General features: G+C 40.3%; 2 protein-coding genes across 5 annotated transcripts; both read right to left on the bottom strand.

Moving 5' to 3' along the window:
• Positions 1-504: 504 nt before the first annotated feature.
• LOC130406329 (NADPH--cytochrome P450 reductase-like) lies at positions 505-22242 on the bottom strand. 2 transcript variants are annotated; one of them, XM_056611843.1, is made up of 16 exons: positions 22153-22242; positions 18808-18992; positions 14195-14246; positions 13509-13637; positions 12793-12945; positions 11706-11830; positions 10814-10903; positions 10471-10569; positions 10110-10226; positions 9616-9734; positions 8482-8663; positions 8086-8235; positions 7475-7742; positions 6665-6810; positions 2324-2409; positions 506-2083 (listed from the first exon to the last, which is right to left on the bottom strand). In XM_056611843.1, the coding sequence occupies exons 2-16, from the start codon at positions 18981-18983 to the stop codon at positions 1939-1941; spliced, it is 2037 nt and encodes a 678-aa protein (XP_056467818.1). In that variant the 5' UTR covers positions 18984-18992; positions 22153-22242; the 3' UTR covers positions 506-1938. The 2 variants fall into 2 exon arrangements, with proteins under 2 accessions (XP_056467819.1, XP_056467818.1); XM_056611844.1 differs by lacking the exons at positions 18808-18992; positions 22153-22242 and adding an exon at positions 16099-16202 and having other exon boundaries at positions 505-2083.
• Positions 22243-22984: 742 nt separating this feature from the next.
• LOC130406002 (ion channel TACAN-like) lies at positions 22985-27014 on the bottom strand. 3 transcript variants are annotated; one of them, XM_056611366.1, is made up of 13 exons: positions 26779-27014; positions 26282-26387; positions 25883-26001; positions 25471-25587; positions 25315-25374; positions 24883-24978; positions 24655-24744; positions 24459-24524; positions 24259-24320; positions 24038-24130; positions 23869-23933; positions 23511-23579; positions 22985-23330 (listed from the first exon to the last, which is right to left on the bottom strand). In XM_056611366.1, exons 2-13 carry the CDS (start codon positions 26348-26350, stop codon positions 23214-23216), a joined length of 1023 nt encoding a protein of 340 aa, XP_056467341.1. In that variant the 5' UTR covers positions 26351-26387; positions 26779-27014; the 3' UTR covers positions 22985-23213. The 3 variants fall into 3 exon arrangements, with proteins under 3 accessions (XP_056467341.1, XP_056467340.1, XP_056467342.1); XM_056611365.1 differs by lacking the exon at positions 26779-27014 and having other exon boundaries at positions 26282-26766; XM_056611367.1 differs by lacking the exon at positions 26779-27014 and having other exon boundaries at positions 25471-25581; positions 26282-26766.
• Positions 27015-27040: the final 26 nt, after the last annotated feature.

Below are 27040 nucleotides of genomic sequence, written 5' to 3'. Positions count from 1 at the left end.
AATATGAAACGTGTCCATTATCTTGTGCTGAGGCCTACTCTTTAAAGATGGTTTAAAAAGAACCCTGAAAGGTGGCGTTTGGACAACATCTTTTTAATTAACATACTGGTTCATCAACTGGACTACGTGATCCCTCCTGTCTGCTTCAGCTCGACGATGCATCGGAAGATATTGCTAAACAATGATCCCTGAGGGACGAATAAAATAAATTGAATGAATTAAAACGTATTAATCTACAAACATGTCAGCACTTACTTCTTAACATCAGGTTGACCATTAAGAGTTTATAATCCTAAAATAAAAATTGTTGGTTGCATTGCTTTATCATGTTTGAAGTGGAAATAGGCATACAAAATGATATACAAATATAAATATTGTATGTAACATTGTTCTCCTGAGATTTTGTTTTTGGTATATGGTCTCAAAAGATAGATAATGAGGTATGGTTTGGCGTCTTTGCCCTGTGCATACTGTATTTGTACAATTCAATGGAGAAAAATAAATCAGAGAAATTATTCAAAATTTTATTCATTTAAAAAAGGCATTCCTGCATATGAAATATACTTCAAATATTTTCAAAAGGACAAAAATGGTGACATGAGGTGTTTCGTGCATTTTACTTTCTAAACTGAACTGATTCATTCCAGTACTAATGCTTAAGCAAAACAAAAGGCATTGTTAGAAAAAAATAAGGCACAGGCTAAATTTGACAAGTAACCCAGTTGAAACCTTTCCAAACTCCCCAAAATGATTGAATAGTAATAACATGATTCAGAAGAGCAAAGCGGGGGTGAATGGGCACCACATCAGAGGCTGTGGACATGCCCGTGACAACACTGTTTCCATACACTGATAAAACATGCAATGATCCACAAGTATTTCACCAAGCTTCTCGGCTAGACACTCGTCGAAAATAGTCTGGATATTCCGTTTCTCTAAATATATTTGATGCATTTTCTAATCCAACTTTGAATGCATAATGTACGATCAACTAAGCTGTCCATGGACAGCCATTCCCACTGTACCGTGTACTAAAACTTCACAGGGTACCAATTCATTATTTATAGTGTTTTATAGTGTTCAAAGGCTATATATATATTCGTAATTAATTGCACAATCTTCCCACAGGGGTCAGTGGAGTCGAGTTAAATTGCATAACAAAATTCTTTGCCATTTTAATAATATATTGATTAAAAGGGAGAGCAACAATGTATGAAATGCACAACACACAGGTAACTAATCCAAGGCAAGTTCCAGATCCATTACATGAGGCCAGATAGTCAGAGATATTATGCATTTCAATGTATTCAAGAAGAACTTTTCAAACCGTTGCTATATCAAACCACATGGGTTTACAAATTCCATGGGGGTAAAAATATGACAGTATAATTTGCATAAAATGCAGTTTTGCAAAAACTGCAAAATTTTGCGTACATTTCCTTTTATTTATTTATATAAGTATGAAGTATTGCCATTATACTTCGGGTATTCTCCCAAGTTAAAAATGTATTTAACAATAAAAGCGATGGGGTCACAGTGGCGCTGCAGAATGTGCAGCCAGGGGAATTGCGGTACAGCTTTAGTTTGGTTTACCAATCAGTCATCGATCACAGCCCCAAGTAGTACACAGTCAAGACCTAGGATGCTCAGAACACAACCTAAACTGGTCCCTGGCATGTTTCTGAAAGGTCTTATTGAAAAAATAATTAACATATTCTGACCATGCCAAGCTGGGAAGGGGCCTTGAACATAAACCTGATTCTAGGCCAACCTCACAGAGCTGTCCAAGACAAAAAAGGGAGAGGGGGTTTAGTTTCACTTTAGTTGAATTAAGATTATGGAGGCAGAAAATAACTCCAAAAAAAACCTATGACATAAGAAATTAAAATACAAATAAAACTCCCAGAAGAGGGCGAGGTGGCAAGTTGTCCCGATTATTTAACTCCATACGTCCTGCGAGTAGCGTCCCTTGGTCATCAGCTTCTTGATGTAGTCTGTGGCCTGCGTCCGAGTCAGGCCTCCCAGCTCCTCCGCTATCTCGTAGAAGGCCGTCTGCACGTCCTTGGCCATGTTCTTTGCATCTCTGCGAAAGGGTTAAGGAAATATTTGTATCAGTGTTGCTGTTGTCAAGTTTAATTAATTTACTATAATTAAAAGGACAAATATAAAAGCTACATGAATGATTAACTACAAATGGGATTTCACATGTGCAGTGCAGGTGACACAATACAACATAAAAGCAGGTTAGCTGACTGAAGTCTTGAGCATAGAATGAGACGCAGCTTCTGACTCCATGAACCAATTAGGATCACTTTCTGTTTACCCGCAGATGTAGATGTGAGCGTTTTGTGAGTGGACCAGCCTCCAGATGTCCTCCTTGTGGTCCCTCAGAAGATGCTGCACGTACACCTAAGGTTTGGAGAATAGGAGGAGACCACGTTAACATGTACAGCATCCAAACAAGCAAGCACGCGGAAAAAAAGATGACAAAAAGATGACACACACACACACACACACACACACACACACACACACACACACACACACACACACACACACACACACACACACACACACACACACACACACACACACACACACACACACACACACACACACACACACACACACACACACACACACACGGCGGCTGGTGGTTTTTAAAGTGAGGGAGGAAGGACTGCACGCTTGGTCGCCATTGGCCTGCTTGCACGGTTGGTGCATGGTGGCATAAGAATGTGAGACTCAAATAGTTTCAGGGTGTTTTGGTGAACTACCAAATAGTAGGGAGGGATAGTTATGTGAATAAAATAGAAACAAAGCCACCAGTGGCATCACCGTAATTTGAAAGCTTGTGGGCAGCATGTCTTTGAAATGGACTACAAGGGCAGAAGGAAAGGATGCAAAGCCCATTAGTCAAATCAGGCCTACTCTTGATTTGTAAAAGTAAATTAAAAAAAAGACAGCCTATTTTTGCCCAGTTATTGGTTGATATTTAGCTATGTTTATTTTCAGTTACAATTGTTTTAGGAAAAGACTCAAGTCCAAAAGTGATGCCATTAAAAATGCATCATGCTCTGAATCATTAACCCTTTCCACAATATCAAACAGAATTCAGAGTTAACAAACTAGTAAAAGAACGAGAACATTATTTCAAACAACCTAAACTATAGGCATGGTGCCTAGCAAGGAAAGTCGGATAGCAGCACCGACGTGATCTTGACATTTGTCGTGGCGTTTGGTTGCCCTATCAAGATTTTTCACATCAGTGAAGAGCCCACGTCGGAGATTGCCATTATTCATTAGCAAACAGGGAGGGCCAGCAATACAGTCTATTGCTAGTAATGCTACTAGTAAGGCATGATGAGTACCTAACAAACCATGTAGCACTCACAACACTGACATTGCCATTACTTTTGGTTATCTCGATTTTGGGAAGTGGTCTACCTTTTTCTTTGGTCGCTAACTTAGCACTGTAACTCAATGAATGGAATGCTTTGTGTAATAAAACATGAACAATGCTTGCTTTGCATGAACAAAACTTGCTTTGCGTCTCTAGCGGCAACGCAGAGAGGGTTTGTTATCGACAGCGTTGCCAGATTGGGCAGATTTCCCGCCCAATGATAATTTTTCCATCCTAACGTGGTTAAAAGTAGCCCAATTGGGTGAGAAATCTGCCCAATCTGGCAACACAGCTCACCAGCCAGGGATCCTGCTTATTGGTTCATAGCGCAGCGTGAATAGATTTTTGCGCGAATCAGACCCCTCAAGGTCACACCCACTCAGAGGAGGACTTTCCGCCCCTCTCCCATTGAAACCCATGTTATCACCGGCCGCCAGTACTTTCGGGGAAATAAATGGGAGTCGATGGAGGCTGAGGGAGGAACGTCCTCCCTGAAGTAAATGTCAATAGGCGATAGTGGGTGCTAATGTCCCTTTACCCAGGGAAACGAACATTACATATTCAAAGGCATTAAAGTAGTCATATTTAAGGGCATTAATTCATTACAGTAGTCTGGGCAATCTACATTTTTTATTCTCAAAAATGTTAAGGAGGATCTTCCTCCCTCTCCTCAATGGAGAAGCCTCCACTTAAGAAAGAGAAAGAGATATAGATATAGATCTATATATATAGATCTATAGATATCTATAGATATATATAGATCTATATATAGATATCTATATATATATATAGATCTATAGATATCTATAGATATATATAGATCTATATATAGATATCTATATATATATATAGATCTATATATATATAGATATATATATATATATATCTATATATATAGATCTATATATAGATCTATATATATATATATAGATCTATATATATATAGATATATATATCTATATATCTATATATATATATCTATATATATAGATCTATATAGATCTATATATATATATATAGATCTATATATATATATATATATCTATATATATATATATATATATATAGATCTATATATATATATATATCTATATATATATATCTATATATATATATCTATATATATATATCTATATATATATATCTATATCTATATATATATCTATATATATATATATATCTATATATATATCTATATATATATCTATATATCTATATATATATATATATATATATATATATATATATATATATATATATATATATATATATATATATATCTATATATATATATATATATATATATATATATCTATCTTTCTTTCTTAGTGGTTACAATGGGAGAGAGGAGGAAAGTCCTCCTCTGAGTGGGTGTGACCTTGAGGGGTCTGATTCGCGCAAAAATCTATTCGGGCTGCGCTATAAACCAATAAGCAGGATCCCTGGCTGGTGAGCAGTGTTGCCAGATTGGGCAGATCTCCCACCCAATTGGGCTACTTTTAACCACGTTAGGCTGGAAAAATTATCATTGGGCGGTAAATCTGCCCAATCTGGCAACGCTGTCGATAACAAACCCACTCTGCCTGCAGTGCCGTTCAGTCAAGAGACGCAAAGCAGGTGAAATCATCTGAAGGATAACGAGAATCTAACATTTGCGAATAAAGTGTACAATGGAAACAGAAGACATTGTTTATGTTTAATTACAAAGCATTCCATTCATTGAGTTACAGTGTTAAGTTAGCGACCAAAGAAAAAAATCGAGATCACCAAAAGTAATGGCAACGTCAGTATTGTGGGTGCTACATGGTTTGCTAGGTACTCATGGCTTACTGGTAGCATTACTAGCAATCAACTGTATTGCTGGCCCTATTTGCTAATGAATAATGGCAAATCTCCAACGTGGGCTGTTCATGGTTTCACTGATGTCAAAAATCTTCATAGGTCAACCAAACGCCACGACAAGTGTCAAGTTCACGTTGGTGCTGCTATGCGACATTCCTTGCTAGGCACCATGCCTATAGATCAGGTTGTTTGAAATAATGTTCTCGTTCTTTTACTAGTTTGTTACTCTGACCGTTCTGTTTGATATTGTGGAAAGGGTGTGGAATGGGTGAATGATTCAGAGCATGATGCATTTTAAATGGCATCACTTTTGGTCTTGAGTCTTTTCTTAAAACAATTGTAACTGAAAATAAACATAGGTAAATTACTACCAATAACTTCAGTCATTGAGGGCAAAAATTGGCCCAGGTTTTTTTATTTACTTGTACAAATCAAGAGTAGGCCTGATTTGACTAATGGGCTTTGCATCCTTTCCTTCTGCCCTTGTAGTCCATTTCAAAGACATGCTGCCAACCAGCTTTCAAATTACAGTGATGCCACTGACGGCTTTGTATCAATTTTATTCACACAACTATCCCTCCCTACTATTTTGTAGTTCACCAAAACAACTCGAGTCTCACATTCTTATGCCACCATACACCAACAGTGAAAACAGTCCAATTGCAACCAAGCGCGCAGTCCTTCCTCCCTCACTTTAAAAAACACCAGCCGCCACTGATATATATATATTAGTGCTGTCAGTTAAACGCGTGATTAACGGCGTTAATGCAAACCAATTTTAACGGCGTTAATCTTTTTATCGCGCGATTAACGCAATTAATTTATTTATTTAAAAACAAAATAAAAAAATGATTTGCCTCAAAACAAAGAAGCAGTAGCCTGACTGCTATGTTCAAGGCAGTATGTTTGTATGTTCATCGTTTAATTGCACTATAGGCTTTTTTTTTATCGTCCTGTTTTGATCAGTATATGCCAATGTTGTTATCAATAAAAAAACATTTGCACGAGGCAAGCCGATGCACTTCTCCATGTTGATAAGAGCATTAAAATGAAGAAAATTAATGGGACAAAGAAATCAAGGGATATTTAGAATATAATTTTTTTTTTGATTAATCGTGAGTTAACTGACGTTAATGCGATTACGGTAGTCACGATTAAATATTTTAAACGCTTGACAGCACTAATATATATATATATTTATATAAATAAACAGAAAATGAAAAACAATTAAATCATCTATATTTAAACATTCAAATATAAATATGTACAGGCCAAAATATTGATATTTTAGATACTGTTGTCAGGGAGCAGTTCAGAGGGACTCTTACACTTCACAAGGCTTAGACAACAATAGGCGAGGGTCAAATAAAGTTCTAAATAGTGAATAGTGAAAACGTGTGGCGACAGACAAAGCCCTACCTTCTCCTCCTGGTCTCTTGAGAAGGCTACATGGAGACCAGTAAGAGCCTCCTTCTTCTTCGCCTCTTCCAGCTCTTCCTGGTAGATGAAGTCCTCATTCTCATGTCTGCAGCCAAAGAACATCACCGTCTCGCCAACTTCCTTCCCTTAACAGAGAGGAACAGAACGTCACAAAGTGCTAGTTTTTAGACACAAAGCGATAAGCTATGGTGACATTTCAATGGCTTGTCCAGCCCATTCAACTGTTAATCACCAGCAGCATATACTTTTAATTTGTTATTTATTTATTTAAGGATTCTTGCACACGGGAAGGAAACAAGTTGCTAACAAGCATCATTGGGATTAATAAATTGAGCAAAAAAGACAATAAAAATATGATACATAAATAACCAGGATGCAAAGGTAGCATATACAGTTTCACATCGATTAATATAGGCTGCATAGGCCAGAACTTCAAAATTAGAGCGAAACTAATTGCAGAACACACCGACTTTTGTGAAATCCGTACCCATGAAAGGAGCGCTGTTAACGGCCTCACTCATGATCTCAGCCTGGGGGAGCCAAGCCTCAGTACAAAGCGCCGTTATAAAGACTAGGTTCCAAAAAGCCTTTGCGCCACGTTGTAAATAACATGTTGCCGTGCAAGTAATTTGGCAGCAATATTTTCTGTTACGTACCTTATTGTGAGTAAGGTCAATTTAAAGATGATTACGTTAAAGCAGGACTAGCATTAATTTTCTCTGTGCCGTCACCCCCCCCACTCGTGCTATAACATAGTAGGAATGCTGAACATGAGCTTAAAAACCATACCTTGCTCTTTGAGCCAGCCTCTCTCCTGGATGAAGCCCACGAAGGGGGCGATGCCAGTGCCGGGGCCCACCATGATGACCGGGTTCGTGGCCTTGAAGGGCAGGCGGAACTGGGACTTGCGGATGAACATGGGCACGGTGGACTTGTGGCTGTTGTCCACCACCGTCTTGTTCTTGAGCCAGGTGGTGGCCACTCCATTGTGGACGCGGCCCGTCTTGGTCTCGTACTCCACCACCACGGCACAGATGTGGATGCTGTTGGGATGGATCTGTGGAGGCGGGCCGTTCGTACAAACGTTAAAAGTCCAAATACTTTGCTGCAGATTTTAGTCCAGCGATTTAGTCTGCCACCGATTAGTTATTAATTTCATGATCATGGTTGTCGTTTATCTTTGTTATTTTTGCCTCCTCAATTTCCATTTTGTTAAAAAATAATGTTCTGTATTATTATGGCCATGAAAAAAACATTTGCGCTAATTATCATCATCCACAAGGTGCTTGTGAAACAATGTAGTGTGTCAGTGCGGGACTTGTGTGTTACACAAACGTGTACATCCAAACTGGTATGAGGGTTAGGGTTAGGTGGGGGCTTCCTGCGTAGACCACATTTACCTTCGAAGAGGAGGCGATGGAGTAATAGCGCGCCTGGAGGCGTGGGAGCAGCTCACACAGGTGGTCAATGGGAGGCCGTAAGGAGGGCAGGTCCTCCAGAATGGCCAGGATGTTCCTGCAGGCGTCCAGCACCCAGCTCTGGTACAGTGCCTGAGGAACCACCGCACCAATGTTACCTTGAGCACTGCAACTCAGACCCTCACATCTGAGAGTCATATGATGAGCATACACACTCACCACTCTGGAGGATCTGGACGTCATAAGCATTTGGAATCTTGATTGGGTCATGTATGCAAGTGGTAAGTAAAGGTTCAGTAAATGCCTTCCTTCTACTGGGATAACATAAATCGAGGTCAAAACATTGTACATAAGATCCCTCTCTAGAGTCACACAGACCTTGCCCTCCGGAGAGGAGGAGGCCATCTTGCGCATGTTCTCCTGGTCTTTTGGGTCAGAGGCGTACTGGGCCAGCTCGTACAGCACGTTGGTGCGGGGCGGGTGTGTGATGTCCAGGTAGTGGGTCAGAGCTGTGCGGTAGCTGGTAGGGCAGGGGAACGGATGCTTCTTGTTGGACTCCTCTGAAAAACAAAGTTATTATTGATTATTTATTAGTGATTTTTTATTTATTTTTTTCAGGCAAGGCAGCCTCCTTTTATTTTATTTTATTTTTATCATGAAAGCGGGATTTCATAAGTAATATAATAAACTAAATTAATAACCAGAACAATAGGCCCACACAATGATCACCATGAGGAATACCAGTCAACCAGTAAATACTGCCTTTCTGAGCCGCTGGAGTAGATCCTTAACTTAGCACCCTTTACCCAGATCTTTGTCAAGGTAATTTTTTTTAATTTAGAATCAAGTTGATCTAGAATCTTATTTCTACCTCAATAAAAGTCGAATTGATTTGTGAGTAAACTAAAGAGTCACACCCCTGTGAAACGCATATGAAAGCACGCAGCAAGGCTGGAACCTTACTCAAGGACACAACCTTACCCGAGACCAAAGGGCGAGCCGTGACGCAGACATAGACAAGTGCTCTACTGCTGTGACAACTCTTATCTCCCTTATTACAGCCTGGTATATTTGTGTTTCTTAGGTTGTATCTTTTATGTATGTAATACTATGTATATATATTTATTCTCTCTTTCTCTCTCCCTCTCATTATATTTTATTCTTAATATTTGTGTATGTATATCTGGAGTTCGTGACAAAAATAATTTCCCCCTGGGATTATTAAAGTATTAATCAATCAATCAATTAGACAACCAACAATTTGACTGTTTGTGTGTCCATATCTATGCGAGTGTCGGTTTGTGTCCTGTCTTTGCTGCCTGTGCATGGGAGTGTGTGCGTGTGTGCCTGTGAGAGTGTTCCGAGGGAACACTCTCACTCGGAACACTGTGAGAGTGTTCCGAGGGAACACTCTCACAGTGTTCCGTGTGAGAGTGTTCCGAGTGAGAGAGTGTTCCGAGGGAACATTTTCACAGGGCAGTGTCAAGGTGTCCCGGACAGCCCATGATGTACCGTCAAGGTTGTTGAGGGAGATAACGGAGTCAAGGTCCACGCCGAGGATTTGCCCCAGCTTGATCACCAAGGCCGTGTCGTTGGTGGGGAAGACTGCCACGTGGTCTCCGGACTCGTACCTGCGGAGGACGACGTATTATGCTTGCACCACTACATTGAAACAAGAGCTGGCAGACTGGTCTTAGAATCAGTGATTGGGGGAAACTTTGCCAAAAATGTACATGTAGGGTCATAACCTAATTCCTTAAAAATATAAAATAAGACATCAATTTTAAATTTTACAGTCACACAATAATAAGGGAGCTCATTTTTTAAATACAAATGCTATACTATGACCTTGCCTTATGAAGGTAAAAAAAAACATGCATAATCATCATATATATCCCAAAAGGAACTCAAAGATTACGCGTTTTCTGATTACAGTGCTTTTGTCAGGAATAACTATTCTATTTTGGGGCTGAACTTTATGTTGCCCTAACTGGTGAGGACCTTACCTGATCTTTGAGCCCGTAATGTCCAACTCAAGATGCATGAGATGCCGGCCGCCTGCTTTGTTCAGTTTGCGGTTGACCGTGACTGTGGCCAGGAAGGGATTCTTGGCATCAAAAGGCCTGTGAATGAGCAAACTCAGTAAGTTAGACATCCAACTTGATAATATTGTTTCACTAGTAAAATCAAATACAAAATCACAATAATTTAGTTTGAATAGCATTCAAAATATTTTATGGGTATTTATTTAAAGTAAAGGCTTGACTTTGAAAAGAAAGCCCTTCATGCATCCCCCAATTGAAATTGTTCTTGGCCGCCGGCTAATTTGGGTCTGAAAGCAGATAAAAGAAATGGGTGTTTTCTTACGGTTTCTGGTTCTCAAAGCTCTTGATGCGACCGATCTCTCCAGAGTAAACCTTGTTCATGTTGAGGTCAGTATGCTCCTTCAACTCGTACTGGCGGATGCTGGGAAAGCAAAAAAGAAAAATTAACAAAGCGCCAGAGATGGTTGGGTTTTGTTCATTTTTGTGATCAATTCCTGGAAGATTTAAAAGTCATTTTCCAGTTCTGTGGAATATAGAATTAAGGATGGAAACATTATGCTCCTGACTAGGACGTTTTCCTTCCTCTTCAAACAAAGCAGAGCATCTTGCTTGTTTGCAGTACAATGTGGGTGTTGGTTTTAATGATGTATGGTTGGATTGGGAACCTTGAGTCATCTCCCAGGGCTTCCACGCCGAAATGCTCGCAGACGGCCGGCCAGAACTGCTCCCTCCATGAAACAAAGTCGTCTTCCAGACTGGAAAGCAGGGAGAAAATATGCTTGATATCATCAGGGTATGGCCAGGAAGGGAACATCTAGCCAAAATAAACATCTTAAAATGGGGCTGGGTCCGAATAGCGAAGTTCTTATTGTCTTTTAGTGGTAGATGCCTTTAAAATTATCGCAATAAAAAGGTTTGAAACAGTGAGAAAGGAAAAACGTAATCCAATATCTCCATTGTTTGGAATAGTATTTTATACCACAATTTTATGGGGGTAAACTATAAACAATTTAATTTGAATTAACATGATGTTTATCGTTGAAAATAAAAAGGTAACTTCAGCTCCCAACCCTATTATTAGATAAAGGCAATTACCTAAATCGGAAAAAAGGTTCCTGAAGGGTAATATATTGAGCAATAAATCTCGTTGCAATACACGAGGGCTGACTCATTGCACGGCGAGGATGATTAATACTCGGTTCAACAAAATGAATGAAAACATTGTGACAAATCATAAGCCTCGGAACAATTACATCCATCATTGTTGTGTCCACCGGTGTAAAACTAAGTGATTCACACCAAGCGCTGTTAACTGACACATTTTACTATTGGCTCACTGATGAAATGGAGAGAAAAGCAGGAGACTCCCCTACTACTCCTTCCTTTGGAAAAAGCAGTCATTAGTGAAAGCACATGTGGCCTTACTGGCTTGTGTCTAATTCATTAGCCTCTTCTTTGATGTTTAATGCCCTGTTGAGATCACTAAACATCACAGACATTTTAAAGCAACAATATTTGTCCTACACATCAAAGATAAAACACTGCAGAGTTCCTTACTTGGCGTCGTCGTCTCCCATGCCGAGGTCAAAGATTCGTTTGGCCCCCAGTTCTTCGAGTCTTTTGTCCACATAGGCTCCCATGGCATTGTAGTGTTCGTACGTCTTGTTGCCCAAGCCAAACACCTAGAAACATTAAGGAGAGGTCAGTGACGCAGTCGAGAAGCAATTCACAGCGCATTTTGTTCGTAAATCCGGTCAAATAGTTACATTTAAAGGCCATCACAGATTTGGTGGTTTGTAACTTTATTTTATTGGATAAGGTTAAATGGGTAATAGTCTTTGCCTCATTCCAAGGACCCCTTTAGATGATTCACCGTTCCCAACCTATGTTTGTGAAGACCCAGTTCTGGACACGCCATGTTAACGTCTACACAAGGGGGCAGTATAGCGTTTGACAGTAACCGAGTCAGCTCCATTGAAAACAAGTTGAAAATACAGTGTATTGATTACACCAGGTGGAATCATTATATGCTTGAGTCCGGCTGTTCGAAAACAAAACACTATGCCTGTTCCCTTCTCGACCAATCACTGAATACTTGACATGTTCATGCGTTGGCGACACATTGTTAGCTCTGACAGGACTGTACGTCCTCGTGTATGCCGATTTCATCGACTGGCAAAGGTGGCATGCAAGTTCTCCAAGTTGCAATTCAGATATTTGCATTTATATGCAGGACACACTCACAACTCACAGCTGTGGCCAATGTGCTTGAGCTGCTCAGAACTCTTCGACCACAGGGTTGAGGACACAAATCACTTTCTTCAACATTTTGTTTTCATACATAACAAACCCATTAAAAAGTATGTTATAGGGCTACATTATAGGGCTGAGAAATAGACTAGCGATGAATTATAACTTTCATCAAACATTTATATGGTTGGCATTTTATGTAGATTCTTCTTCATCTCCATAACACGCTGGGGGTCAATTTGACTTGACTCTGAATTTGGTTCAGAGTCAAGCCTTTGTAAGCATGGGTCAGCCTGGGTAAACTGGAGGTAAGATTGCGAGATTTGGGTGTATTGTGGTGGTTGTGATTTATATGATTGGTACAATAATGTGAGAAATGACAGGTATAACTCACTGTGAAGTTGACCCCGGAAAGGTCTTCCTCGCCATTCTCCTGCAGCCAGTCATAGAAGTCCTGGGCATTATCAGTGGGATCTCCTTCTCCGTAGGTGGCCATGCAGAATATAGCCAGGGAGTTCTCAATCTCAGAGAGGCGAGACAACTCAGCCTGTGTTTTGGAGCAAGTTAAGGACAGTTCAGGGCATAGAATACCAGGTTTCACTTCCCTCTAGATTGGCTTTTTTAAATATTTTGAAGTAAAAAGGAAGCACACTATTTGGCAACAACCAATAACAAAATGCATAATAAAACTTCAACTAAGTACAAAGAAATCTAGCCGAAGATCGAAGTTGAACAAAAAGGGTCTCATTCAAAGTACACCATGCGACGTCTATACATCTACAATCTCAGCATCAATTTCTATGGTTGCCAATCTCATAATTAATAATGTAGAGTGTTGTTATGTCGTGACAATGCGTGACATTCTAAAACTGGACAACTATCTACAACCAAAACATTGTTTACAAAAGGAAGCCCTCCACATTCATTTCCCAGTATTGAGCCCTTTACTTTTCCCATGACAAAATTACAAAACACTCTCTGGCAGCTATCTGGCTGAAATGCAGCCAACTGAGCAATCAAGAATACTTGAACTAGTAGCCCAGTTATTTTATACATGGACTCCCAGCTTGGTGGGTTGTTTGGAGTGCTGCTCCAGAGGTTGTGAATCACCATGTCATATTCCTCCGGGTCGGCAGCCATTCCTTTCATGCCGTAGCGCTGAGCGTCTTTGGAAAGCCTGTTGGCAAACTCCTCTGCTGTTCCCGTCTGGGAGCCGTAGAACACAATGATGTTCTTGCCCTGGAAACCATTCAAAAGACAATATCTTAACAAATAAACAAAACCAGGCAAACTCATGCCAGACCAATTAGGCTTGCGGCTTGAGCAAAGTCCTTAAATGCTCCAACACATTGTTGGAAGAATGTGCCTTCTATGGCGAATACCATTTGAAGACATAAGGTTCCTGCACAATATTAATCATAGAAACAAATTGTCTTAAACGTTGGAGAACCCAGAGGATTTACTTCTTTCCAAAGTACATCTAGAGCCATTGTAAACCATTATAGCTGATCAAAATAAGTTACTGTTGCATTTGAACGACAAACGACTTGAATGGACCAAAGCGATCCATGACTTGGACTCTACGGTCATTAGCTAGGCTCGCAAGCCTCATGATATCCAAAGTATTTGCGGAAAAACCACAAGAACTCACTCCCAAATGAAGTAATTGCTCAAAGCGAACTTGAAAACAGAAGATCCCTTGAGCTATAGTAACCATTCCAATCCATGCCAGCCTTGCATTAAGAAATGAATCATCAGTGGAGCGGCCATCATCAAAATACCCAGAGATAACTCACCGTTTTCTTCATCTTTTCAACAAAACTAGTTTCTCTTGTGCTGGTGGCGGTTCTAGATGAAAGATAAGAGGAGAACAATCAATTATGTAAAACTAATGCAAAACTTTAATGTTGCACTTTGAATCCACCCTAATGAAAAATGACAAGACAATGGTCTTCATTTGTGGGAGTATTAAAAGCAGCTTTTATTTTTAAATTCCTGCTCCTCTGAGCCTCCGGGAGGCCCATGTATTGTTCTGTTTACGACAAGCTGGTTACGCTGGGCCAAAATGCTTTACATGCTCAGTCAAATGGTTTCCCCAGCAGAAATACATCATAAACATAAGTAAAGCACCAAGACACAGGCCCTGTGTGGAATGAGAGCAGTACACTTGGATTGGAACTTCGACCCGAATACCGGTATACATGTTTAGTTTCAAGACAAACAACAGAGTTGGATGTGTGTGTGTGGGGAGGGGGGGGCTGCCACCATAACATATTAAGTGGCGCGTTGGGAATGACAAAGAGCTTTGTGTTGACAGTTCGTCATTCTCCACCATGTAGTCGGATTGGGGAGAAAGACAACAGGAGCAAACAAGCTGCAGTGTCTAAGTATAGCATGGACTTTCAGGGTTTTTTGTCCGTGTAGCACGGCAGCATATGCAACAAACTCGGTGACGTTGACCTATCGCGAGTCCACAGCTCTGTGACAAGGTAAAGGCGCTTCCATCTGGAGTATCCCCACACCAACCCCCCATGAAATCAACTGTCAGCCAAAGCCGTCCTGAATTACCCTCACATCAAATATTTTAAAACGCTTCCAACGTTCCAACATGTTTTTATTATTTACCATAAATGAATACGTATAGTTGCATAGCTTCCAAAACCGGATCACCTCAAAAATAGAATAAAATGCTTTTTTGTTGTCAAACATAAAAGATTGCCCTTGGGGCGAACCGTTAAATTTCCAATTGACTAGTCCAACTTCTATAGCTCTTAACTGGCTTCCCATGTCAGGCAAAAACATAGAAAAACAACCATTAACAAACTGGATACAATTCCTGCTCATTTGATTTGAAGGTGTTTGAGAGGAGCGATGAAGCACAATGGCCTACATACACTTCTGGGGGTCTCCATCTTATGTCCTCATCTAGGTTTTACCAAGGATTTCATTTATGGATGTGATCAGATCAAACGACAGAGGCAAATCGGGATAAAAAGAGTTGCTGGACTCATCCATTATCTCACAAAATAAAAAGGCACTGCCTCTGTTTTCACCATCAAAGGACTGAGTGGACAGCTGCACTTTCCTATGCAATGCAAAGAAGAAAGGGGGGAACCAAATAAGCCTGGAGTCTGGTGGCAAATGTGCTTTTTGCTAGCAAGTATTTTGTATAAACACCAAGGGCACAAAACAGGCCTCTTTGGTTTTGCCAGGCGATCAGAGATACTCTAGTAACCTTGCCATGCTGAACCAACAAACTAAATAAACACAAAAAAAAGGATCCGACTTAAACCCTCCCGAGTGATTTGGGTTCAATATAGTTCAAAACTGATGGATTGACCTTGGAAAAATGTGTAATCCAATAAAATCACCTTGAATGTACTGTAGCCTGTAGTACTTTCAGCACGTGAACGGCATTATCACAGAAGCAGTAGTATTTTGATAGTAACAAGATAGAAAATAGCCTGAAAGCTGAAAGATAATTGTGGCCACATGCCATGATAGAAAATAAAGTAAGTAGTATGCTTAACTCTGAATGGCAATTTAACCTTTAACTCATTCGCACAACTCATCCAACATTGTACAACTTGTACAATAATGTCTAACTCAAAACAACAACAACAACCACCACCACACAGTCGGTTCACAGGGTTAAATAAACAGAAGAGGGGGGGGTCACGGCTCAAACAGACATACTAACCTCTCAGCAGCATCCCTCCTGTCTTCGGGCAGGGAGAAGACACAGCCCATGGCCTGTAGTGTTTAACCACCAACCCGGCTGGAGGGCCACCAAGAACAACCACCACCACCACCACCACCACCACCACCACCCCCACACTCAGAAGACTTAGATGAGGTGGGAAGACAACACACGGGCAGAGGAGAAATAACCCAGTCCGGTAGGGCGACGATAGGCATCAGCACGTCGTGCTACGCGTCTCCCTGCAGCCACCTGAGAACCAACCCCCTCCGCCGCAGATCTGAACCCCTGTTCTCTCGAGCCCCGCGGTGCTTGTTCCTCACACAGACCAAAGCTTCCCTCCGCTACACACACGCGCGGCCAGGCACGCACACACAGCGGTCTGCGAGCCCCGTCAATGTCTGGCAACCGCCGCGGACACAATGGTGGGAAACTGACTTCCCCGTAAAGAAAAAAGAAAAGGAAAACATCTCGCAAGGCTGCGGACTCACACAAACACACACTGAAACACTCAGGGGCTTAAAAAATGCCTTCCTCAACATGCCCGCCCCCTTTCCTCTCCAATCTGAAAGGTGTTAGGAACACGAGAACTTGCAGGCGATCCATTGTGCGCGCTCAAGGAGGGTGATCAGAGCACAGCTCCTCCGGTGGACCCGTGGAGGGAGAAAGAGCTGTGAATGGAAGGGCTTTTGGAAGTGACCCCCACCCCCTTCCCAAAGGAGGAGAGAGAGACCCAGAGTGAGGGGGGGAGAGAGAGAGAGACACACACACACACACACACACACACACACACACACACACACACACACACACACACACAGAGAGACAGAGACAGGGAGGGAAAGACCAAGAGCAAAAGACAGAGAGAGAATGTCATTACTATGGCAACCTCATTTATCATAAAAGGATTCCATTTGTGACAGTATCCTACACCAATGGCACAGCAGCCTTCACATAAAAAAGTCTGGGGGGGGGGGGGGAAGTGGGGTAAAGAAAATTGTAGGGGAAAAAAAAAAAAATCCCTACAAAGTAACTGGGGGGGAAAGAAAGGACTGCTTGTCTTGTGCCTCAACTTTCCACCTTTGGAGAGGACTGACAAAGGAGGCCTGGCCAGCGCTCCCCACATGCTCTCTGGGGAGCGTTCCAAACGGGTTGGAAGCAAAAAACAAAAGCCTGCACAGGAAAGACGCAGAAGCCCAAGCCCCCGTCGTAACAGTTAGGTAACTTCCATCGAGGGGAGGGGACATCGCACACCCAGCGTGGAGCTCCCTGCACTCCTGCCTTCCACAGACTCTTTCCCAGGGTTGAATACGGCACTCCCCGGTCCCTGCCCCCCACGGACGTCCCCATGTCCGCCCGTCCCCAGCCTCCACGACTGACGGACAGCCAGATAACTAGGCTCGCCATCGGTGAACCTTGTGTGCTGCTGCCTGCACAAGGCTTCAGGCCAGCGGGCAACGAAACAGAAAAGCCACTAGTTCTTGCATTGTGGTTTTAATGGGAGCGCGGTGATCAGTGTACTGCCAAGGGTGAAACCCAAACAAGCCTCCATGCAACCACTGATCAGATAATGAGGAGAGAGCACGGGGGGGGGGGGGGGGGACCCCTTCTATTTTTTTAACACTGTAAACTGACTTTGTTTGGTTGTTGTTGTTCAGTGAGTTGAGCCAAAGTTGATGAGGTGAAGGGCTTTCAATGCAAGGTTGTCCATGAAGGTTCATGGTATTTCATTGGACCATTTAGGTTTGCAGTATGCCCACGACACAACTGACTTTTTTGTTTGCCTTGGTTCAATGCACGAGTTTAACATGACTTCCTTAGTGTGCAAACAGGGAGCCTAAATAAATGTACAAATGACTAAGAGATAATAGGAGAGGAAACAAAGGTCACACAGCAAGCATTTTTTAAATATCTTTGGCAATGACCTCTCACACACTTGTCTCCTTGATTGTTTTATAATGGCTTTTAATCAGCCACATGCTAATTTAGAAAACCAAGCAAGACATGCAACCAGCAAACACGATAGCAAGAGGAATGTATGCAATATAATTGCCTTGGAGTTATCCCTCTTCTGATTGTGTAATCCTTACCAAAATACAGCCCAAGCGTGTGTCTACGTGCAGGAAGCTAAATAGTTTGCCTTTAAAAAAATCTTTACCTTTGTCAGCAATTTGCTTTACAACTAAGCGACGGGTGATTGGTTCCGTGCCAGGCATTTCATAAATTCTTGCATTGTCTAGCTGTAAAGATTAAATACCCCATTAATGTAATTGCAAATGGCTTGAAATACCAACAAATGGTTAAACCAATGGCATCATTGTTTTTTTATGGTGAAAGAATAGGATCGGGTGGGGGTGAATATTGCAAGGCTACGGAAGTTTTCAGATGTTGAATGCTTACTATTAACTCAAACTCTAAACTCTAATCTAGAAAGCCAGGAGGACATCCGAGGTGAAGATGAATCCTTGCAGAGATTGCAGGAATCATATTTGCATTATTTTTGCCAATAGCAGTCTGGTGGAAGTTATGAATACATTCTGCCAGCCATCAAACACAATTTGGCAAAAGATGGTTGCCACTATCGCAAACCTTTTCAGGATTCATGATAAATAATAACTACATTTATATAGATGATTCTAAAATAAAATACAGACAAACGAACATATCAAATACATAATTTCTAAAATGGAATAAAATTCATATACTCACAGAGTGTCGAGCTTCTTGAATTCAGGGATTGGCTCGGGTTTCTTGCGGGACATGAACCAATAGATGACAATTCCAGCAATGAGCGTGAAGAGGAACAGGTCTAGATTGCTTATAAGGGGCTCCTCTTCGGTCGCCATGGACTCTGGATGGGTGGCATCTGTTTCCACACCCGCCATGTCTGCACTCTACAGAGGGGAGAAAGAGAGCCCAAACAGACCTTTTAACAACATGTCATGAAACACATTGCTCAAAGACCAGTGATTGGTGGGAAACTAATGCCTTCCATTCAAACATAAGTTGGAGAGGAATCGAGACGCACAACACACTATGGTAATGATTGGCAATAAAATCAATCTATGTATCTATATTTATTTTGCGACTATTGATTGTGAGAAGATATTAGATACGACTTTTGTATGCATAATATATGGGTTTAATGTTGGGTTTGGGTGACAGGGCCATAATAGTTTTTTTAATGAACGAGGCGGAGGAGAAAAGAACACGGTTGATGTCCAAATCCTATAGGCATTAGGCAAACACATTATAGCGCCATCTGTAGGACAATACCATTCATCCTCTGCAACCAAAGCTTAAGTTAAAGTTCTGCAAATAGCATTTTTGCGAAGATCCATGTTAGCACTCAGATAAAAATATGCCGATCTTTGCGGAGCTGCCTGCCATTAGACTTCTACGTTATGTCAACGCATTCATGAGGGAGCAGTAGTGTTTCCGACACCAAATCAGAAATGAAATAGGCCGAGTCTGTAACATTGAGTAGATGGAAAAGCAGTATATCAATGGGAAAAATATTTGAATGTTCTTAAAATAATGAGTGTAATTAAAGTACAAGTTACTTTTATGTTTTGCATAAAATAATAATTGTTGCAAGTTGTTGTCATTACATAAAATATACAAAAAATACATTATTCTGCACTCTGAGAACCGATGTAGTTTAATATTTACACTTTGTGGCAAAATGAATGAAAATTAAGGAACTATACTCCAATACAGAACACGCTAAACTGCTTATTCAGTTTGACTAAAAACGATGAATCATTTTTTCCACCCAGCCCTCAAAAAAGGTCTGATCTGTCATACCATGAGCAAGCAATTTGTCTCTACCACTCCCATCAGTGTTCAGATATGGATGCGTGTGCTGAATGGGTCACCTACAATGTGTAGTCATAGTTCATGTTCTTTATTTAGTCAAACGCACAACAAACATGCAGTAGCAGTCGTTGCTCGCAATAATTCAGGTTATCCAAGCTTATACCTTGACGCAGCACGAACAAACAAATGTTACAGCAGGTACATCAGCAGATATAAACCCAAACATGTTTCAGACTGGGTGCCTGCATAAATGTATCCACGAGACTCAACGGAGGAACGGTCTTCTACTGTGCTACTTTTGGTTGAGACATAACGTTCTTTTCATGAAGGAATTGCTACCCTCCGGCAAAGGCATCAGCAAAAACCAATTACCAAGTAACTACAGGAAAATATAAAGATTGGCCAAAATTCTTTTAGCTGTCACTTCCTTAATTAAATGGCTTTTCATTTTAAAATTATGATCCGCACACAAATCCTGACCAGATTATGTAAAACATCTAATCTCCCAAATGATTACTAGGAGAATTAATCTTTTTTTTTTTCCCAAGATCAATTGGTTGTTGCAAAATCGCAGTCATGCCAGCTACCCTCAGAGACTTCCCTAGGGTCAGGCTGCCAGCAAAGTCTACCGTGGCGTGTTTTGTGTACGTGCGTAACTTTGATATAGAAGAGCACGTTATGGTGAGAGCTAGAAGGATCCCTGTTTCGTAAATGATTATCAGGTTTGTAAAGCGCTTGGTTTCCAATACAATCTTTAATGGTCAAGTGGGTTAAAAGCTAGTTGTGTTGCCATCTAGATAGAGGGACACCTTAAACAACTTGCTTGATTATTGTATGGTTGCCTTTTACTTATCAGCTAGCGGCATAGGTCATGATCACACGCTTCCCTTTGACAACTCTTTATTGGCCATACTCAAGACTGTTGAGAATTAGGCAATACAATGTTCAACTTTTAATTTGATAGAAAACACATTAACCATTACCTTTAACTAAATACCACATTTTGTCTGACTATATTTGAACAGAACAGTGGACAAAAAAAACAAAACTGTACTACCAAGCACCATGAATGGGAAATTTGAGACTTTGCTAGAACAGGGTGCAGGTAACGTCTAGGCTTGCAAGGCTTGCTTAGGCCATTGTCCCTGAGCGTCAGGACCTAGCAACAGGAAAGCAGCATGCTCTGATAGAGAGGGAAAGGTTGGAGAGCCAAGCCTAACCCTAGTGTAGACAGTTAAGCACATACAATCTCCCACACTGGATTCACTTAAAGACATCAACGCTTATGACGTCCATACCTATTTGGAGGTGTATTTGACTAAATACATAACCTCATTGCAGCCATAACAATTGCTGTAATAGTAATTACGTCAATATTATCTAATAGGCAAGTATATTTGCAAGTAATATTAGTAGCAAACCTATCTATATTGTCAAACCAATATGTTGGAAACTGGTTGGACAATGGCCATTATGTTAATTAACCTATCTTGAAAGAATATTGCAAAGCAATGTGTCAGTTTAATAATCATCATAATTTATCATTTCAAAATAATTAAAATTACAGATACAGTTCCACAGTTTTGCACTCGGAGCTCTATGGCCTAGCCTTTAACCTATGAGGCAAATATGGCTATGAATAAAAATGAACTATACTCTCATGCAGAAGACGTTTTATACATTTACCTGACCAATAACTTATGTGAAAAGCAAAATCTTCAATGCAGTTCGTATGTTCTGAACATTCTGGGTTATTTCCGATGTTGAACCCTGGCATATAAATAAGGACTTCCCAAACGTTTTTATTAAACACGATCTGATGAATGGGATACATGATGTCCAAGAGATTTAACATAAGTAGGGCCCCGACTGTGTCGAGTCAGCGTAACTAACGTTCAGCACCGACTAAACACAACTAAGTAAAAGTGTATCCACCGAAGATCAATTTGGTTGCGACACTTGCGACACACATATCCCACATGTCGTTAAATACCAGTGATCAACAGCAGTACCTCGTAATATCTCTGAATAACGTTATAGAGGTAGTATTGCGAGCCAGCTCTTACAGCCTTGGAATGCTAACGTGAATTGCAATGAAATGGTTTACTTCAGAAATTATAGTGGCAAATAATGTAATGCTTTTTTATCAAATGTACATATAAACCTAGAGAATGACAGAAATGCAGCAACGCGCCATACTAAATAATTGGGTTATAAATTCAGGATAATGCCTACCTTGGCTTCTTCTGTAACACAAGCACTGCTTGCTCACAATGCGGAAGAAAACTTTGCGCCGTCCAGGACCATACCAACCTGATGTTTAGGAGGGGTGTAACATAGAAAAGCGTCTACAAGCTTTGCTCGACACGGCATTTAAACGTATATTTATATAGATTTATATTTACATGTATTTTAACGAAGATGATAGCCTAGCGTTCATGTGAAGTTTTGTTCGTTCATATATCATTCTCAAAAGTTTGTAGAAATTGAGTGATCGAACCATTACCTAATTGCAACGTGCCATATGTGAGCAATGAGCATAGGTCAGGGTTATGCAATGAAGCTAAAATAACAGACTCTTTGAAGGCGTCCTGACTCAAGAGAAGCACGTAATATCAAGGTTACGTGATGTCAGGTACGCATGCATAATACAGACAAAATAATATGAATAAATGAACGATTTATCTCACAAGGAAAACCGCAACTTTATTATGAGGGGAATACAGTGAACAGAGCATTATACGTAAGTTATCAAACAAACTAATACAACGAAATAAAATATCGGTAGGGGTAGTCTCGTCGTTTTGGTGTTGAAGGATCGAAGGCTGCCCCTCAACGACGTTTACTTTCTTACATTTAACCACAAAATGGTTAAATGTAAGAAAGTAAAATGTACACAAGTATAGACAGGCCAAATCTCTCTCTGGGCTTTAACCTTGGCCCCCTTTTATTTTATTATATATATATATATATATATATATATATATATATATATATATATATATATATAGAGAGAGAGAGAGAGAGAGAGAGAGAGAGAGAGAGAGAGAGAGAGAGAGAGAGAGAGAGAGAGAGAGAGAGAGATTTTGTTATTTTAGTGAAGAATAATTGGAATTCATGTATACAACTATTTGTTTAGTTAAACATTAGGCTAATATAAATATACCCTCACATAAATCTTGACTCTCATGTATTAATATATGAACATTTTGATTCAATACAACTGATTAAAGCACAGCAGACCATCAGAGTAATCACAATATCTGTGGGATTATTTGCATTGTTTCATTGTTGCATCATTGATTCTTGGCCTTTGTCTCGTTCTTGCTCTTGATTTTGTGGCGTACTACGGCGACAGTTGTGAAGAAATTGCCCGTAAAGAGAATAAGGAAGCAGAGACCACAAGCCAAGACCTTAATATGACAAAAGCAAGAGATGAAGATTGCATCGTTAAATAATAAGAGAACTTCGTTTATGTTTTAAAGGACAAAGCACACCAAAAGTAACCATCAAATGTATTGAATATAATTATTCATATTATTATTGGTTCTTCTGGTTGTACAGCTTGGTTATGCAAGACATGGTACACTGACCTGCCATTCCTTACAGTCTGGGAGCTTAGCCATCCCGAAGAGTGAGAGGCTATTGAAGAGCTGCCAGAACTGTGACAGACACACACACACACACACACACACACACACACACACACACACACACACACACACACACACACACACACACACACACACACACACACACACACACACACACACACACACACACACACACAGAGTTAGTAGCGAGACCACATCAGGTATCCTGTGTCCTGTGGTCTAAAACATGACAAGGAATCCTATTTCGTGAGCTAAGCATTTTGTTCTGACTGGGCATGATTCAGCAACATTTGTCAGAGCTGTGAACTATTGTTGGCTCTCATCATCACATACTCACATGCCCGAAAAACAGGAAGGGCAAGAGGAACGTCAGTCCTCGCCACATCCATGACTGAAATCCCTCTGAAATAGCATTTACACAAACATGTTTCACACAGAGTTCAGGGGAATGTTCGGTTATTCTTCCTGGCATGAAAAATGTTTGTGGTTTCTATTGGGGGTCTCACCCATAGTGAGGTCCATGTTGTGTCTTTCTCCCAGCGCTCGTAGTCTATACAGACAGCCACTCTGATAGTAGCATTGGAGACACTGGACAAAACCTGTGGAGTCCATGAAAAAGAAAGGTGATTTTTTTTTGGGGAGCTTTTGGGATTTTAATTTAGCATGAAACCATGTTGTGGTGTTCTTTTTGATTGTGAGTGTATGACATGGTGAATAGGGCCCTTACTCTGATACAGACTGTAGGCAATAAATTGGTTCCTGAAAACTTTGTACAGATGTCCATCCGGCCTTAAAAAGAAGAAGACGAGGAATAAATGCAGTCATGCGATTGTAATGCCATTGATAAAGTACTATTATTGAGGGACAAACTGTTTCGGCTAGAGTCAGTGTCACTTTATACCAGATCTTTTGAGATTAACGCCTTACCAAGTCAGCATTACTCCTGACAGGAAGGTAGAGATGTAGTGATGGAACACCCACCAGCCTTTGATTCTATTATGAATTATACATACAAGAAGTAAATCAGTGGTGTGGTCTGTGTGGAATGCAGGCATGTGATGCAGTTCAAAGGTTTTCCATTAACATTGTTTTTCCTCCTGCTTTCATTTGGAATCCTACTGACCTGGATCCATTGGTAATGAGAACGCTCTCTCGGATTGTTAGCGTACAGTAGTACCACACCAAGAGAAAGTTGAGGATTGCATCAACAAATCTAGTGTTGTGGACAGAAGCAAATATAAATCATACACACACACACACACACATTAAACTCAGAGTGCTTGCGTGTGAACCGACTCGCCCTGAAAGACGTGGCAAGGCAGAAACTAAAGGCATCAAGGCTATAGCTTACCGGAAGTTGATGAAGAAGTAGCAAATGAAGGAAAATACAAGCAGTATCACCGTGAGGCACAGCTTGAACTTTTCATACTCGTCCTTGTAGGCAAATCTGAAAGGAAAAGCAAGAATAAAAAAAAAAAAAGAGAATTAATCAATTACATTTACATTTAAGGCATTTAGCAGAGACTTTTATCCAAAGCAAAGTACATTTTACTGGAGAAAATCAAAAGGACAAAGTCATCTATTGTTAAGGGCTAATATCGAGGACATCTTGCTGGAATATTCTGTCCTGGTAAATGGTAATCACATGTAACACAAGATGAGGGCAAGTTTATTTCTAGTATCTACATAACAGAGAATAGCTATTGATGATTAAAAATATATATATTATAGGCCTACTCAAATCTTTTATTATAGGGAGTAATAATTTTGACTAAGTGCTTACTTTGCCTGCTTGCTGAGAAGAGTCACGTTCACACTTCCGAGGACCAAATTTAGATAAATCCTATAATATAAAATGGCAAATTGAACAGGCATTTCTGATATTTGCTTAAGGTCAGAGACTCTTATTGTCCAGCATTTAAACAAATACAATCTTTACCCATTTTTCTTGGGAAGAAATGATTCCATTTCCAAGAAAATATTTGGTCTTGTCTTGATTTTTCCATTCATTTCCTCAATGGATTTGGCTTCTTCCGCTGTAAGGTCATTGCTGCATCTGGTAGAAAGGAACACAAATTGAAAAGATGCTGAAACATGATATTATTATACATAGGATTATTGATATTGTAATGGAATGTAATTGCATTCCTTCCTCAAAATCTTCTTGTTGTAGTATTTGTTGCATGAGAAAAATGATGTGGTGTGTTTGTGTGTGTGTGTGTGTGTGTGTGTGTGTGTGTGTGTGTGTGTGTGTGTGTGTGTGTGTGTGTGTGTGTGCGTGTGCGTGTGCGTGTGTATGTGTGTGGGTGCGTGTGTGTGTCTCTATGTGTGTTTGTGTGTACAACATCCACCTCTTGATTGACTGGGTCATCTCCTTTAATCGTCGCCGCTGATTGGAGATGGAGGCAGAGCAGCTACTCTGCAGCTTGGAGATCTCATCTAGTTTCTGCACGTAGATCTTGTATGTATCCTGGATAACAAGTTGAAGTTGACATAGCATTTCTCAGCAAAATACAGACCCCAAACAGTATTGTATGGGTGTATATTCATCGCATTTATGTTATTAAATAAAACACATTACATTGAGATTTACACACTGTAATATATGTAATATATATAATAATAATTATATATATTATATATCATTACAGATATGAAACAGTGATACTGTTATTATAGCATATATAACAGTGAGTATATATAATATCATAACATTTAATATATCAAGAAAGCCGTTAATCCATTCCTACCTGAATGTTCTGATACTGCTCGTCCATACATTTCCACTCCTCAAGGATCGCTGGTAAGCTCTGAGACATTTTGTTTGTTTACCTGAACCTGTAAGGCTATAACCACCTAGAGAGAAAGACTATACCTCAAGACCTAATCGTATGCATTCTGATAAATATACAGTTAAAAGCTAAATGGAATATATCTTTCAGGGTGTTAAATCCAACTTAATGTTTAGGTTTATTGCTGTTGTAATGGACTTTGACTTCTGATTGATGTTGACGTGGACATTGTTCAGCTGGAATACGCCCTTTTCACTTTGTCCCTCACAATCAGGATCAGGAGTAGGTGAGTCTACTGCTACATTGAAAGCAATTCTCTAAGGTAGGTTTTGTTATAAGATTCAATCAGCACCCTCTCAAGACCAATCCAATGACGTGAGGTGGGATAGATGTTGCTGTGGTGCCTATTTTGAGGAGGACTTATATTCCATATATACCCCTCCCCTCAGGTTTACCTGTTCGTGCTTTGCTGTTTTGGATCTATTGGTCACTGTCAGTAACATCATGCACGACTACAGCTACATCTAGTGGATTTAAGGGTCTATTAACAATGCTGTAAAGGAAAGAGGCATATAACTAATAAGAAGAATGATGAAGAGTTATCCAGTTTGTGGTTCAAACACGGGAAGTATAAGAGAGCCTACATATAAACCGTGTAAATTGATTAGAAACACGACAAGGTTTTACTCCCTGAAACCCACAAATACAACCTTTTGG

The sequence above is a fragment of the Gadus chalcogrammus genome, chromosome 16 (genome assembly GCF_026213295.1).
Source record: "Gadus chalcogrammus isolate NIFS_2021 chromosome 16, NIFS_Gcha_1.0, whole genome shotgun sequence".
Lineage (NCBI taxonomy): Eukaryota > Metazoa > Chordata > Actinopteri > Gadiformes > Gadidae > Gadus > Gadus chalcogrammus.
Note: the sequence above shows the minus strand (reverse complement) of the source record. Positions and strands in the feature narration are given on the sequence as shown.

What these genes read in the sequence shown, in the direction of transcription:
- LOC130406329 (XM_056611843.1), bottom strand. Translation starts at nt 18,983, where the DNA reads ATGGCGGGTGTGGAAACAGATGCCACCCATCCAGAGTCCATGGCGACC. An exon ending in TTCAAGAAGCTCGACACTCT is followed by an intron (nt 14,247 to 18,807) that starts GTGAGTATATGA and finishes TCTTTCATCTAG; the next exon opens with AACCGCCACCAGCACAAGAG. An exon ending in ACCCGGAGGAATATGACATG is followed by an intron (nt 12,946 to 13,508) that starts GTGATTCACAAC and finishes TCCAAAACACAG; the next exon opens with GCTGAGTTGTCTCGCCTCTC.
- LOC130406002 (XM_056611366.1), bottom strand. Translation starts at nt 26,350, where the DNA reads ATGTCTCAGAGCTTACCAGCGATCCTTGAGGAGTGGAAATGTATGGAC. An exon ending in CTTCTCAGCAAGCAGGCAAA is followed by an intron (nt 24,979 to 25,314) that starts GTAAGCACTTAG and finishes TTTTCCTTTCAG; the next exon opens with ATTTGCCTACAAGGACGAGT. An exon ending in TGCCTACAGTCTGTATCAGA is followed by an intron (nt 24,131 to 24,258) that starts GTAAGGGCCCTA and finishes TGGACTCCACAG; the next exon opens with GTTTTGTCCAGTGTCTCCAA.